This window comes from Rhea pennata, chromosome 9 (genome assembly GCF_028389875.1).
Source record: "Rhea pennata isolate bPtePen1 chromosome 9, bPtePen1.pri, whole genome shotgun sequence".
NCBI lineage: Eukaryota > Metazoa > Chordata > Aves > Rheiformes > Rheidae > Rhea > Rhea pennata.
The window spans coordinates 28,955,713-28,970,412 of NC_084671.1; the positions used below are offsets into that span (position 1 = coordinate 28,955,713).

The following is a 14,700-nucleotide window of genomic DNA, read 5'->3' on the forward strand; positions in this document are numbered from 1 at the left end:
TTCCGCCGAGGACGTTTTTCATTCATAAAAAAATAGAAGGGAGAAAGAAGCTTGCGGGTGGGGCCGGAGCGGGGCAGGATTTAAAGGGGCCGCGGCCCGCCACAGGGGTGGGGGTGGATGGAACGAAAAGGAGCTGGGGGGAGGGGTGGAGATTGATAGGACATCTCGGTGGCAGGAGGGTCTCACTCCTGATAGACCTGCTCCCTTCATGCCTTCTCCTAACATGGGGAGCAAGCTCTCGGCATGCAGGCACAGGCTCTGGGCCTCGTGCAGCACGAGGTACTCTCTGCCCTTAACAAAAAGGTTTTGTACTAACGGGCTTGGCATGGTGGGGGTCTGCCTGAGAACCTCTTTTTGGGCCGGTGAGGTTAAACCCACACCTGTGTGCCCTCTGCCACCCACCCTGCAGGAACTGCTGTTGTTCCCTGGCCTGGAGAGGCAGAGCAGAAGGAGATGAAGCACAGGCCGGGAAGGGAGCACCCAGGAGCAGAGGGTTTCTCTGCAGATAGGTCAAAATAACTTTCATGAACAGGCCTCTGAGCATGCAGGCCTTGAGGTCCCAATGGCCCTTGGACACATGACCCCCTTACAGGACTATAAATGGCTCAGAAGACTGGCTATTAGCCCAGGACAGAGGCACTCCAGGTGGTAGGCCTGCCAGTGTCCCCCCACAAGCATCATCTTGCCAAGTGCCTCTGTTTCCCCGACTGCAAAGGTAGTCAGATCAGCCACAGAGACCTGCCAGCTGGCTGCTCTTGAAGGCTGCAGCAGTTTGCGGGGCAATTTGCTGCCACAGTCCAGGATTCATGGAGAGATTATCCATGAAAAAGGGGGGAAAAAAGGGAAAACACTCAGTAAGCATTGCTGTTCTCGGCTCGGGAAGGAGCAGAGCCCTCTGCTCAGATCCTGTGAATGCCCAGAGATTAGGAAGCCCACTGGCACAGGGTAGTCCTGACCGTTTTGAAATCTTCAGCCTCAAGCCATGAGATTATACAAGTCCTAGGAGACAAGATGTCTGTGCGCTTACTGATGCTCATTTTTCAATAGACATTAGGGTACTGATGAACTTACTGATGAACTTCCAGAGTCCTGCACGGGTGCTACTGTTCCTCGGGGAGAATGCTGATAGTTACAGGTAGTTTGGCTCATGTTGCGTCCCACATGAAATGGGGGCAGCTGTCACGATACATCGTCAGCAAAGTGCCTGCTTACTGGGGGAACCGCTGAGCTGGCCCTGAGCGGAGATCGCTTCCCGTGGGGCTCCGCGGGAACTGGCGCTCTTGTGTTTCTCTCAAACAAAACAGGGATTAAATCACCATGGGTAAAATTAGCAGATGACACATGGCCAGGATAGGGAAGAATGGTGATGAGCCTGGGGACAGAGAGGAAGCTGGGCTGTTTGGGATGAGCTGGGGTGCCAGGCAGAGATGGGCACAACCAGTGACCCATGGCAGCTTTGCGGTGCCTGGAGCAACCCCAGATCCAGGTCTTGCAGGACGGGACCCTCTCCCTCACTGCTGCTCTCCTCGGAGACACCCTCCTCCCCCACTGAGGATATGGCCCAGCACAGGCCAGGGTGCTGCTCAGTGCCCTTGGAACCTCTTGAGGGCCCGCTGCGCCAGGAGAGGTGATGGGGCCAGCACACTCCTTGCAGGGCAGCTTGGCTGGATGCCACGGGGGCTCTTTTGGATGCTTCAGGATGAGCTGAAGCCCCTGGAAAGCCTGGCTTTGGTGAGAGTGTGGGGGGGGTGGCGGGACAACTGACGCCTGCTAAATTTAGAACCTGCTCCAGAAAGAAAAAAAGAAAGAAAGAAAAAAACCCAAACCCCGCAAGCTCCAAATTTAGCACATTGCTGGCGGCTCTCCTGGCTGAGCTTGGCCGAGGGGGGTGGCACCGTGGCCTGGGGCTCTCGGCCCCGACAGCGGCCCCCGCTGCCCCTCAGGCCCAGCCGAGTGCTTCATCACCACCTTTATTCGACGGAAGCCCACGGCAGTCTGGATGTACACGGCAACACGCGCTACGCTACCAATGCCACGCCATTTCCATGCAGGCGGCCATGGCTACACGCACGGCCGGAGGAAGGGGCTGGGGCGCTGCAGGGAGAGGGCTTTTGTGGGCGCGCTTCCGCGCCGGCTCCCTGGCACCCACGCCTGGCGTTTCTACAGGCATGCCTGGAGGGGAAGGCGTCCCACTCAATCTTGCATCTTTTGGGATACAAAAAGTTGGGGGGCAGCTCGGAGACACCAAGGAGAACAGAGGGTTTGAGAGCCTCAAGTGCCATTGGGCTACTTGGCATCTTCCTGCTTGGCAGTGATGCCAGCCGGATAGGCGCCCCAGCGCTGCCTCTCCGTGGGTGAAGACATGTTTGCACCATCGGAAGAAGAAGGGTGCTAACTGCTGGTCCCTTCAGATGATGTCTTTGGCATGGCCGGAGCGGATGGCAGTGTCTCCCCGCTCTTGGTCCCGGGGCAGTGGGCAGCCTGGGGACAGGCAGACAAGGAGTGCTGGGTAAGGCTCCTTCCTGGCGGACACGTTTTGGTGGTGGTGGTGGTGGGGATTGTCACGCTGAACGTTAGACGGGGACATCTCCGTTGGGGCCTGTCACCCTTTTGCACATGGGACCACAAAGCCTGCTGGCGCTAGGAAAGCCACAGCAGAAAGGATCACATGCTGCTGCTCTTGGCCCGAAGCGGGAACCTTCTTGCACCACGAATGGGAGCAGGGAGCTGATTTGCCAAGGAGAAGGTTGCTCTTTTCATGCAGGCACTTTCTGACCACGCTTTGAAACGATGAGTCCAAGCAGATGCAGAAAGGGAGCCGAATCTGCTTCTGGAAGGAAGGCGACCTGCTGCTATTTCGTGGGAACTGGGCTTTATTTCGACATCGAGCCCATACACTTTCACCTGCTGCTAGTGAACAGCTGCCTTCATCCTCCTCCTCCTCCTGGCTTCTTAGCTATTTACAGTGCTCTCCGGCGAGCACGTTCCCGGGTGATCTCCGCGTGGGATTGCACCACCACGAGCGCATAGCTGGAGGAGAAGGGCCAGGCACCGGTGGCGCTTCTCTCTGTCTGCCTTGCTCATCGGTGGGAGATGGTGCAGCAGGCCGGGGTGCTGCTCCCCGGGGAGCTTTCCCGTATGCTGCTGGTTGGAGAGGAGGGATCGTGGGTGGGAGCTCCCTGGGGGCACCAGCGCCTCCTCCTGTGTCAGCCTCTTCCCTGCAGCTTCTGCTGGAAACAGGCCCCCAATTAATGCTTGAACGGACATTTTTCTTATCGGTGGGCTTCCAACATGTCCAAGGTGGCTGTATTGTCCATGCCTTGAGGAGGATAACAAACAGCCCCTTTGAGCTCTCTGCCTGTTAACTCTGAAACATAATGATGGCAGCACCCCACTGCACTGCTGTGTAACGTTATGAAATGGGCATCTCTAGCATGAACAGGGCCTGGGTGTCGTGACGCCAGGAGACCATGGCTCTTTTTGGCTGGGTCTCCTTGCTCTACAGCAGAAGCACACCCTGGGGAAATAAACGGAGGTGCAGGAGTTTTCCTGCTGGTGGGAGCTGCAGTGGGGTTCAAGAGGGGCAAACCTCATGCTCCCGCTTTGCTCTAGCAGCACAGAGAGGCCCAGAGGAGCTGGCTCAGAGGGAGGCTGATTCCCTCTGGTTTCCAGAGGTGGACCAGGGTGCTCACAGGAGTTTCTGTAGCCCTACATAGGGCCCCCATGGTGGGCGGCGGGTGTCTATAGAAGAGACTGCCGATCCTATCTGTGTGTCTGTCCTGCCAGCTCCCAGCTCTCTGGAGTGTCATGCAGCAAGGGAAGCATCTGGATCACCATGTCCACCATGAGCATGTATATTCTGGCCCCCGGCACATCCTGGGAACAGAGCTGGGTGTCAAACCTGCTCCCTGCCGCCTGCACTAGGCACCAGGCCTGGTGCTAAGCCAGGGAGGGGGAACGGGCACCTGGCCCCCGTGACAAATGCGTCGTGGAAGCCACCAATGTCCGCATGGGCATTTTGAAGGCATTGGCCAAGCTCACCCACCCAGTTGCCTGGTTGCCAGAGGGAGAGAAAACACCTGGTGAAAGCCCATGGAAAGCTGGGTGCCTGTGCTCCCCCAGGGACGGATGGCAGCTCATGGGAGCTGCAATTGCCCAAGAGCACATTTGCTTTGGGACGGGTGAGTGAGAGCTGGCTTTGTGAAAATCAAGGGTGAGCTGCTCCCACCAAACTCCTTGCAGTAATCTGAGAGCGTTCGAGGCAGTGCCAGTTGCCTACTTGGAAAGCACAGTCCCGATTGGAGAGGATTTTAAAAAGGGGACACTTCTGCAAGTGAGAAAAGCTTCTGATGCTCTGGCCAGGAGGGCAACGCTTCCCCAGGATCTCCTGCCCTGCAAACAAAGTGGCCACTTGCAGCCTGGGCAGCAGTAGGGCTTGGGCTGTAGTACCTTAAAGTGTCCCTGAAAAGAAGTGTCATGTCCCCTCACAAGGCCAGCGACATCCTCGAGAGGGACCAAGAGTTGTCCTGTGCAAAGCAATTCCTCCAAAGCTGGCTCTGACTCCACCACCAGGCAGGGCTCCCAGAGCACATGCCCTTGCTGTTAAGGGCAATGTCCTTCCAGATGTCCATCCTGAGAGTTTCTAACCCTCTGTGGGGGTGGGAAGAGCTCCCTTGGGCTCCTCCAGCTGTTTGGAGATAGGAAACTCCATGGAGCTGCTTGAGAGAGAAAGGAGGTCCCCCAGGTGCCACCTGGGCCAGAGTGGACTCCACCACGTGGGACTGCCGTCAAACAACACAGGAGGTGACATTCCTGTTGAGCCTTTCCCCATAAAGGAAAACCGATCCCCAAAGAGTCTATGGAATAAATACATAAATATGAACAGAGCTGTGAGGTCCAAACCCAGACCTGGAGGACAGCAGCTCGCCGCAAGGATCCCTTTTTGCCCTTTCCACCTCAAAGCTGTTTACCCTGAGCTTGGCCCTGCATGCTTGGTGAGGGCTCTCCTTGCACAACCTGTCCTGTGCTTTGTGGCCTCCTCTCTCCTGCGGCAGCTCCCAGGGCTGACGGTGAGTGACGTGCTTGCATCTGCTTAAAAAACGAACCAGCAAAGCTAGCTGAAGGCGTTGAAAACCTGCTCTGATAACAGCTAGGGAAGCGGAGCTCAGAATACCGTCTCCTCTAGGCAAAGAAAATAAATAACTTCTCAAATGTGCCGCTTTGGTGGACAGAAAGCCAGTGCAGCAAAAACATCAAGTGTCCTCCAAGAGGATTAAAAATAAATAAGTGAAGCTCGGCTTTTTCTCAGGACCGGGTTCATTTGCAACTCTGCCGGGGGGAGTTGTTTAAATAAAGGGAAATGATCAGTTCGAACACAGCTCCAGCAAACGTGCTCACTGCATTTCAGGCTGCTTTTGCACGCTGCTCTGACGCAGGCTGGAGAAAAAGCTCATGGTGGTTGAGAAGAAGCCTCCAAGAGCTTCCCAGGACAAATCACTGCCATGGGGCTGGGTGAACACGTGAAGGCAAGGTCCCATGTAGCCCCTGCATGATTTCATGAGGAGGCCTTTGGAGCTGCTCAAATTGCTGCATCCAGGCAGATGTTTCGGAAACAGAGAGTGGAGTCAGGAGAGCTGTGGAGACGAAGGTTCGGAGGCTGGGGGTGGGTTGTCCTCGCTGCCCTCCCTGCCGGGGTGGCACAGCCCATTACTGGGTCTGTGGCTCCTCATGCACTGCTTAATCGTGAGTTCGGCTTCTCCACTTCAGGAAAAAGAAGCTGCTCTTCTGGGGAGGACCCAGCAGCATTGGCACTTGGCTTTTGTGTGTAATTTTGACCTAAAATTAAATGAAGAGCACAAATCGCTTTCAGTTGGGCGAGGAACAAGTCACCCTACCTCCGTGTAACACCAGGTGCTTCCAGCACCAACAAGCTCTCTTTGGGGCATCCTCCAGTTTTGGGAGGTCTCAGAAAGCAACCTGAGTGAGGATGGTAGCAACTCACATACCCTCAAAGGGGCACATGGAGCCAAGTTTCCCATCCCAAGCATCAGAGAGCTGCTGAGCAGGCAGCTCCCCATGCCAGGGGGCCCGGGAACCCCCCTGCAGCCAAGTGCCAGGAGGGTGGCCAAGTGCTGGGTTTCACCATGTGGCCCAGAAGTGGGAGCCCCTCTGAATTCGCTCGGCAGCCCAGTGAAAGACAAAAGCAGGAGCGATCGCAGCCCAGCCTCGCTCTGGCTGCTGGCGGAGCAAGGGCTTGGAGACGCAGGGAGAGAGCTGATCTGCCACAGCCCACGGGCACTCGCTGCTGCCCACTTGCTCAGTACCTGCTTTCCCCGCAGCGGGAGCCACAGACCAGTGCAGCTTTGGGTGCCTTCTATCTCCTGGCACCCGTGACTCCCTGAGAATCAGAAATATCCCTCTGGGCTCATTTCTCTGCAAGCCACTGATGCGACCCTTGCCCAGGGCGCACCCCAGGGCCCTGCTGCTCCCAGCCCCATGGACTCACTGTGCAAGATGGCTGCATCCAGGGCTCCCCATCCACCTGCATGGGCAGCAGTTTAGATGTCCTGCAAGGTACAAAGAGAAAAAATGCAGATTTGGACTCCCAGCAGGCCATATCCTGCTGTAGAAAAGTCCTCAAGATCAAGGTGGGGCCAGGAGGTTTGTCTCAATACTAACAAAGTAGAAACAGTACATGCAGCTCCCCAAAAGCGCTGGGACCATGTTGGGAAGACAGATGCTGGAATGGGATGCAGAGAGAGAAGGGTTGCTGGGGGGGTAATTCAGGCTCTGACTTTCATCATTGGTTAGGCAGGATGGGGACAAATACCTGATGGTGACAGAGGAACACTGGGCCAGTCTCTTTCCAGCGCTCTTTAGTCCTGTGTAGATCTGTCCCATCTCCATTGCTCCCTCCAGCCCCACCACCTCCAGGAGGTGGTCGCTGAGATCTGGAAGAGAGGAAGATTCATGTCAGGCCTGACACCACCACACCGGGATGCAGCCAGCCCACGCCAGCTCCTGCTCTGTCTCCCACTCCAGGGCAGTCCTTGGCTAATTGAGAATGGAAAGACATTTGGGGCACACTCATCATTTTACTGATCCCTGATGTGTTGAGGCTGCATGGCCAGGAGGGTGCTGGGAACTCAAAATGCAGGGGATGGGATGCTGCGCTGATGCAGCCTTGCCAGATGGATGCTGACCCCAGATGTCCCATGGGGCTGCACCAGCTCCCGCGGACGGTCACTGGAGCCTCTCCCTGGACCCCTCTGTGGCAAAACCCATTTGGCAGGAACCAACCATGAGAGGGATGAAATGAGAGATGAGCTTTCCACCAGATGAGTCAATCAATCGATCCTGAAACCTTTTATCTCGCTCTGTGCTGCCTTTTCCCAGTCCCCTCCTTGCTCTCTGTGGGCCTCATCCTTGGCTAAGGAGCAGAGTATCAGCTATATTTTTAAATCAATCTACTACATTCTGGAAGTGGGGGAACTGGGGAGGCTTTCAGGGTGATTTTGGAGACAGAAGACTCCAATGCTCCTGCTGAGAGGCCATGAGGAAGGTGCTGGTGGAAAGGCACAGCTGAGGTGCTGCTAGAGCCACCATGGCCTTTAAACGGCCTTGATGTCCCTTGGATGTGTCACCTTGCACTGACCTGGGCTGAGCTCTCCTGAAATATATTTTGTGTGATGGACTCTGACCTCCCAGCTAGTTCTGGTTGCTCTGTATCACCAGACCTAGGATGGTGACATGGGAAGGCTATGGGAAGCCCAGCAAGCTGAAGATGGCTGGTGACCCCACTGCCATGAGCAGAAGGATCCTCTCTGTCATCAAAGTAAGGGCCCTATCCATAGGCTGACACATGAGTTTGTCATCTGCAGGTCAGCTGGCTTCCAGGAGGCGGCTCTGGACCAGGCAGCAAGCGGCCGAGTCACTAGGAAAAGCATGCTCATTTTTTTTAAGTGATTTAATATTGAGCTTGGTGCCAAAAAGTCTCCCTCTTTAGCTGAATACCAAACAGCCTGGGCTGACTGGAGGAGGGGACAGACAGCAGTCTGCCTACAGCAGCAAAATGCTGCGGTCCGGCTCTGTAGCAGAGACTGCAGTTGAAAGCCACAAAGCTCCTGCTTTGTTCCTCGGTTTTGGCAGGATGCCTTTGGTCCAGGAAATCAGTTGATTTTGAACTCTCCAGCCTGAACCTGTCTGAGTTTCATTCATGCACGGCCTGAACGTCCTCACTTACAGAAGCCAGCCTTCGGTTGCAAAAGTCCCCTTGGGCCCAAAGAGTTCAGTACCCTCTTTGGCCAGGTATGCACCCCTGATGGAGAAGCTGAAATGAGAGCTGCAGGCAATGCCTCGCACTTCTCCAGGGATCTCATGCCTTCAGCAATCATCTGAAACGTCATGGCCAGCCAACGGGGAGTCTTGGCCACCTCGGAGGGCAGTGACGTTGGTAGCACTGCGGGAACATTTCTTGAGGCTGCCTTTGAGGCACCACAAGCCCCAAAATCGCTCTGACCTGTGATTTTGCAGCTAACCAGTGGCTCTGGTCCCCAGTTATCCCTGCGGCCACTTGCTCACCTGCTTGATTTCTCGTTGAAAAGGTTGAATGCCTGATCAGGTATTTTCCCACTTTAAATGAAACCATTTTACCAACACAAGAGATTAACCAATTAACTAGAAGACACTGTCAATAACCCAGCTGTGGGGAAGGGAAATCCTGCTATCAGAAAGTAGAGCAAAAATACTCCTAGTCTGAAGTACTGCAAGGTTGTTGCCCTAACTGTCCCCCTTGCACTTCCAGACACTGAACGTCACAGCAGTAATACTCCAGCAGATTTTTGACTACATGGTCCCATTTTTTTACAAAATGACAGCAGAAAAATCCCTGGAGTACCCAGAGGCCTTGTGGCTTGGATCTGGCAGCCTTGTGATGGGCTAGGCAGTGCAGGACTGAGGGATTCCTGCCCCCCGGCCCTGCGTGCTGGCCCAGTCACTGTCTCGGCAGGGATTTGACTCGCAGATTTCTCATGGATTTGCTAAAAGCCACTTGTTGCTTTTAGAAAGGAAAGGCTTGCTCGGCAACTGTGAGCTCTCCATACCCATGCCAAGGCATTCCCGAAGGAGTGGGGAGGGTCTTCTAGCTAGTGAGCTGCACTCACTGCTCTCCAAAGGTGCTCTGACCTGAGGGGAACACTCTCCACGCAAAGGGCTCTAGCATCCCGCACTACTGCAGCTCTGCAGAGCGACATCGCCAGCCAGCTCCTTGCCATGCCAAGTGGCCAAGCTGCAGATCTCCTTGGCTTCTTCCTCCATGGAAAGGCTCTTTGCTTCCCAATCTGGGCATACCTTTCCAGGGCTGGAGTCTCTGGTGGGATCTCGGCATGGATGGATTTGCCCAGATAGGGCTCTGGCTCTTGAAAGAGCTACCATGGAGAGATGGACACCTGCACACACAGCATGGAGCAGGTGCTTGGCAGTGGTGGCAGCAGGGAGCTGGGTATGAGGTGGCAGGTAGAGATGGCCAGAGATCTTGGGCTCAGGCACCTCAATGTTTGCCAGAAAAGCCCTTGTGCTGATGCACTTTGATCACGATCCCACGTGTGGAGCTTTGCCAAACAGGAAAACAAACCTGCCTAGTTTCCTTCCCAGCTGACTGTCCTGCAAGGGCTGCTCAGCAGGTCTCTTCTAATCCCAACTGGGAGTGCATAGGACCAACTTGTTCTGTGGCTGGGGTGCAAGAAAGGATCAGTCAAGGTGCAAGGGGTCTATTTGCAAACCATGGTGAACATCTACCAGCTCACCACTGCTCGCTCCTTGAGGCTCCAGCAGCCACATTCCAGGGGGTGAGAAGATCACCAGAAAGCCTCAAAAGTGAATGAAGAGCTCTGATGATGGCAGTGCTCCTGTCCTCAGAAGGAGCAGGGAAAGGGCTCACGGTAAAGCTGGGCTCAGTAGCATTCTGCTGAGGATGCCAGGCAATCATGATATCATCTTGGCAAGCGCCACAAAAGCAGAAGCTCTTTTCAAACATGACAGGACCAAGCGGGTTGGAAGAGTTCTCCCTACTGGCTGTGCTCAGTGCCAGGCAGCCCCCATGTCCCAGATGGCTCGGCACCCACGATGTCTGGAAAGAAGAAGCTGAGCGACAGCCCCGGGCATGTGCTGAACATGAGCCACTGTGTCTGCCACAGTCCCCAAGGTTTGCCACTGATGCCCAGAGCCTGGGAAAAGCTCTCCCATGGCTCTCCTATGGCCCTTTCCTGGAGGACAGGTTCCATTTTTGGGTAACAAAACCTTGGAGGCCAGTGCTGAGAAAGGGGAGAGTGCCTGGAAGTGCAGGATAAGGTTTTGTGGGGCTGCAAGTTTCTTACAAAACAGCTCATTTTGTAGGCTGAGGTGAACAAGAAGTGACCGTTCCCTGTGTGCAGATACTTCTTGATGTTGCAGAGCCTGGACAAATCATTGCTGAAAGCCCTCCAGTAGCATACACTCACAAATCCCTGCTGTCCCCCAGTGCAAGCTCTCTTGGTCCATTTATGTGCCAACAACAAGGTTCTTGGGAACAGTGCATGAAGCCATGCTACATGAGAGCCCAGGCTGAGCCCTCAGGCCTCAGCTCCACCTACGTCCCTCTGGGTGGCCAAACTGATGCAAGTGGTCCTATCTCCCCTCACAGCCCCTCGCCACGTATTGCCACCTCGTGGTACAGCCTTGGTTTGGTCAGGGCATCTCAGTGGGGCTGTGTGTTGAAGGACATCTGCACTAGGAGAAATCCAATTGAATCTCCTCAGGGCATCTGGGGTCTTCTACCCTTCCTCAACACCTTGCTTGAGTCAAATCAAGAAAAACTGGTAGTAATCCAGATGTGATGGAAACTGCCTGAATGAGCCAAGAGTACTGTTGGAGAAATGCTGAATGCTGGACAGGCTCTGATTTGAGTCCAGGAGAGACACAGCTAGTAGAGCTGCATGCCTGGGCTCTGCAGTCAGAGTGGGGATGCAGAAATCTCGACAGGCTGCTCAGCTTTGCACAAACATTCCCAGAAATGGAACAGATCATCACTTCCTCCCGACCCTGAGTGCCATCAAAACTCATAACTCATGTTTGCCGGTACCTGGAGACCTTCCAGGCAGTTATGGAGATGATAGGAACTCTGCCTACATATTGCCACACGTGGATGTACACGTCCAAGGAGGGCTCCCAAGCCAAGGAAAGCACTATCCCTGGCTCCTGCAGTCCTGCAAGCACAAGCTGCTGAGGATTTTCCTGCCTTCCAAGTGCTATTCAAGGCCTACTGTCCTGGGGCCAGATCTGCTACAGCTCCCGACAAGCTGGACACAGCAGTGAGGGGCAGGTGGAGAGAGAAGGATGAGAGAGGACAGCTAGTTGGCAGATCCCCAGACTCATGTCCAGTATCTCACCTCTGCTGAAGCTGTTACAGTGAAGCTATGGTCTCTCTGAAGGCACCCAAGCCCCTGAATCACTGGTTAGCATTTGCTCACCTGCTATGCTGGTCTGCCCTGAGCTACTCTGCCTTGAGTAAAGCTCTAGTGAGCGGTGAGTAAGAGACCTTCACACTGGACCCTTTCCACATGACCTCTCATGGTGCTGCTGCCAGGAGCACCTGCCTCCACCAGAGTTCTCCAAGCCTTCTCCAGGTTGGGCAGAGAAGCCATTTCGTATCACCAGCAAGGATCACCATCCTGTTTTTTCCAATTCTTCCTGCTCTTCCAGACTGCTAGCAAATATACCCAACATGCTTGTTTGCCGAGCACTTTGTTCCCTGCCTCTTGCTCCCTTTGGGCTCCTGTTTTGCCTCTGTGACTGCTCAGTCTCCAGAAGAGCCTTCTTCATGGAAAATGTCACCACAGGGAAGTCTCCCAGGGTCCTCCTGGCCACCCTTGCCTTGACTCTTGCTGACCTGCAAATGAAGGGCATTGCCTAGGAGATCAACCTAACCCCCTTTCACCATTCCTTGCCCTTCATGATGGTGTATCAGGCCCTTGGGAATTGCTTTGGGCCAGTGACTTAATACCCAGGAAGGACAGCCTCACACCTAGCTCATCTTTGTGCTGAAGACTGATGCTGATATGTACTTTTTTTTTTTTTTGTCTTGAACTTCCCTGCTAGCTCCCTAATCTCCATTTTACCCATTGGTTCATGTGTATGGGTCTGACTGCAGCTGGATTTCTAGTTTCAGAGCACTCCAGGGAGGCAGGCCTGTGGCTCTATGTGGCCCTGTGCTCCTGGGTGGTGGTCTGGGGTCCCTCCATCCCCAACCCCTATCAAATGCTGCCCACTGAGTACTGAACATGGAGCCGTAACACCCCTGCACAGTTTGCCTGTCACCCTGAGATGAGACGTGCCAGCAACAGTGCTCTTGGTCACTGCCACCTAAGAGAGCTACTTCTCAAGCCCCGCATTTAACCCATGGTGGGCCACTCATCCACCTCTGTGCTTTGCTGTCCCCAATCCACCTGCCACCTGTGCACTCCCTTTTTCTGGCAGTCTTGTTGTCTGTGTGTCTCCACTATCCCTAATAAGCTTTGTTTGTCTCTTTATTATCTTTCCAGCTTAAAATAAGACCCTCGGATGTGGCATCTGCCTGGGGATAGGACAGCACTCATCCCTCCTGCCAGAGCCTTGTCTTCCTCCAGAGATGCTCAGCGCTGAAGGCAGGTAGGTCTCTTGCCCCTTCACTAGCCCTGTACCCCGCCAAATTCTCTTTCCAAGCTGTGATGGGAATGCAAAGCTTTCGCTGAACTTGGGCTCTGGCACACTTCCTAGTACAGCCTAAATTTAACTTCCAGGAACCGTCCTTTGCACTTCCCCATGTCACTACTACTTATTTCTACAACCTCACATCCAGTTTACAGGAGATCAGCATGTGGAAGAAGACTTGAGGCTTCTGGAAAATACAGACACTTTGCACATTTTGTTGGCTGTTTCAAGCAGCTAGAAGGCTTTCTAATCGATTTATCTCTGCTGAGTAATTTTGTCTCTGGGGCAAGCTGGGGCCACTGGTGTCCTCCCTTGCCTCTGACTGTGTCCACAGAGATGGCTCTCATGCTGCAGAGGGCTCATCCCTGCGCCCAAGGCTTGCGGAGCCAGGGAGACGGTAGAGTTGAAACTTCCCGTGCTCTGGCAGGGATGCTCAAGCTGCGCAGCATCTGTGAGTGCATGCAATAAGCGGTGGGCAACTTTATTTTTTTCCCTTATAGCATAGGGGTGCTCACAAACGACCCAGCTCCAGGAGCCACAGCTTGCAGATAACATGCTGTTCTCGAAAAAACCCAACTGAGCTGACGGCACTGCAGCTGAAGCTTGGAGGAAGCTTAAAAAAGACTTTGGCACCAGCTCTGCAGCTCAGTTTCCGGCTCCTCCTCTGCACCAGCAGGCCAGGGAGAAGCAGGCACCCTTCCTTGCAGAGCAGGCACCCTCTGGCACCCAGAGAAGCACGGACTCATGGCAGGCAGAGACTCCTCCTGCCTGTCCTGCCACCTGGCTCAGCCCACTGAAGCTCTAGCCCTGAAAACAGCTCTTGTGGCTCCTTTCTGCGTGGCACCTGAGCTAACAGCCACCTCGCAGACCAGGGCTGAACCTCTGGCCTGCAACCCTGTTTCAACTGATGCTGACCTCCATGGTGCCACTGCTACCAACTGGGGGTCCTCACACCTATGGGTGACAGGCCTCCATCCAAGCACCCCCACTAGCTGTGAACCGTGGAGCACATGGCAGAAGTGGCTTGCAGGCAGCAGGAGCTGCACAGCCAAGGGCATGCCATGTTCTCCCTTTCTGCCAATGATGTCGGAGCACTTCCAGCCCTAAGAAATGTGGTGCTGAGCTGTACGAAGGGCAAAACTCTCTTTGGCTGCCTTGACTAGAACAGTCTTGGGATCTCCCCAATGTCCCAAGCAATGGCAACTGGAAAGCAATCCATTTGGGTGCTATTTCAGTGTCATACGTGATGAGCTATGATTTCCATCAGCTGCAGGCCAGAGTGACCAGCTCTCCCCTTGCCTAACTATGCTATATCGTATACAGCCAGAAATTACTGCCTTCACTTGGCCAGTACAAACCTACCTGCTGCCCAGCACATCCCTTGGCTGGGCCTGCTGCTCACCTTGCACGCAAAACTTGAGCTCCTTGGCATCCGTGACCACCGTTGAGTGCAGCTTCTCAGGTGCTTTCTTGCCCATCCGGTTGTAGCCGCGCTGCTTCTTGGTCTCACCCCAGAGGTTGGAGCCACCGTACATGCTGGGGATGTTGAGGACAGCAATGCCTTCCAGGGAAGTGTTGCTCAGGTCCAGCAGGGTCCCATCACACTAGCAAACACACGCACAAGCATACGGCTATGGTCAGACTAGGGTGCACACAGAGCCCTGATCCCTCCTACACTGCTCCCGCACAGCACTAGGGCTGTGCTAGGCTGGAAACCAGAGGTCCGGGCTCTATGAGTCTATCCTTCTGCCTAGTGGTGTTGCAATGGGCAGAAGCACTGCACTGTGCTGAGCGCCAGGCTAATCCCAGGGCTCAGCACACCGCGGAGGGTAAACCTGTCAGGGAACAGAGAGCAGGTTAGCCCAGCAGGCCTAAGCTGATTTTGGACACTTCACATACACGTTAGCTAGCTCCCTGACACCTCTCCAGTTGCACTGGGAGCACACAGATAGTTTGCAGGGTGCAACAACTTCTCAG

At 54.6% G+C, this 14,700-nt stretch overlaps 1 protein-coding gene across 5 annotated transcripts in view; it reads right to left on the reverse strand.

Moving 5' to 3' along the window:
- Positions 1–1,841: 1,841 nt before the first annotated feature.
- The window catches only part of DGKG (diacylglycerol kinase gamma), a 51,502-nt gene continuing 38,643 nt past the window's right edge, over positions 1,842–14,700 (reverse strand). For all 5 annotated transcript variants that reach the window (XM_062583228.1, XM_062583226.1, XM_062583227.1 and 2 more), the window contains 4 exons: positions 14,126–14,327; positions 6,830–6,950; positions 6,506–6,566; positions 1,842–5,835 (listed from right to left, as the gene is read on the reverse strand). In XM_062583228.1, the coding sequence (XP_062439212.1) occupies positions 5,737–5,835; positions 6,506–6,566; positions 6,830–6,950; positions 14,126–14,327 (483 nt within the window). In that variant the 3' untranslated portion in view covers positions 1,842–5,736. The remainder of the gene's footprint in view (positions 5,836–6,505; positions 6,567–6,829; positions 6,951–14,125; positions 14,328–14,700) is intronic.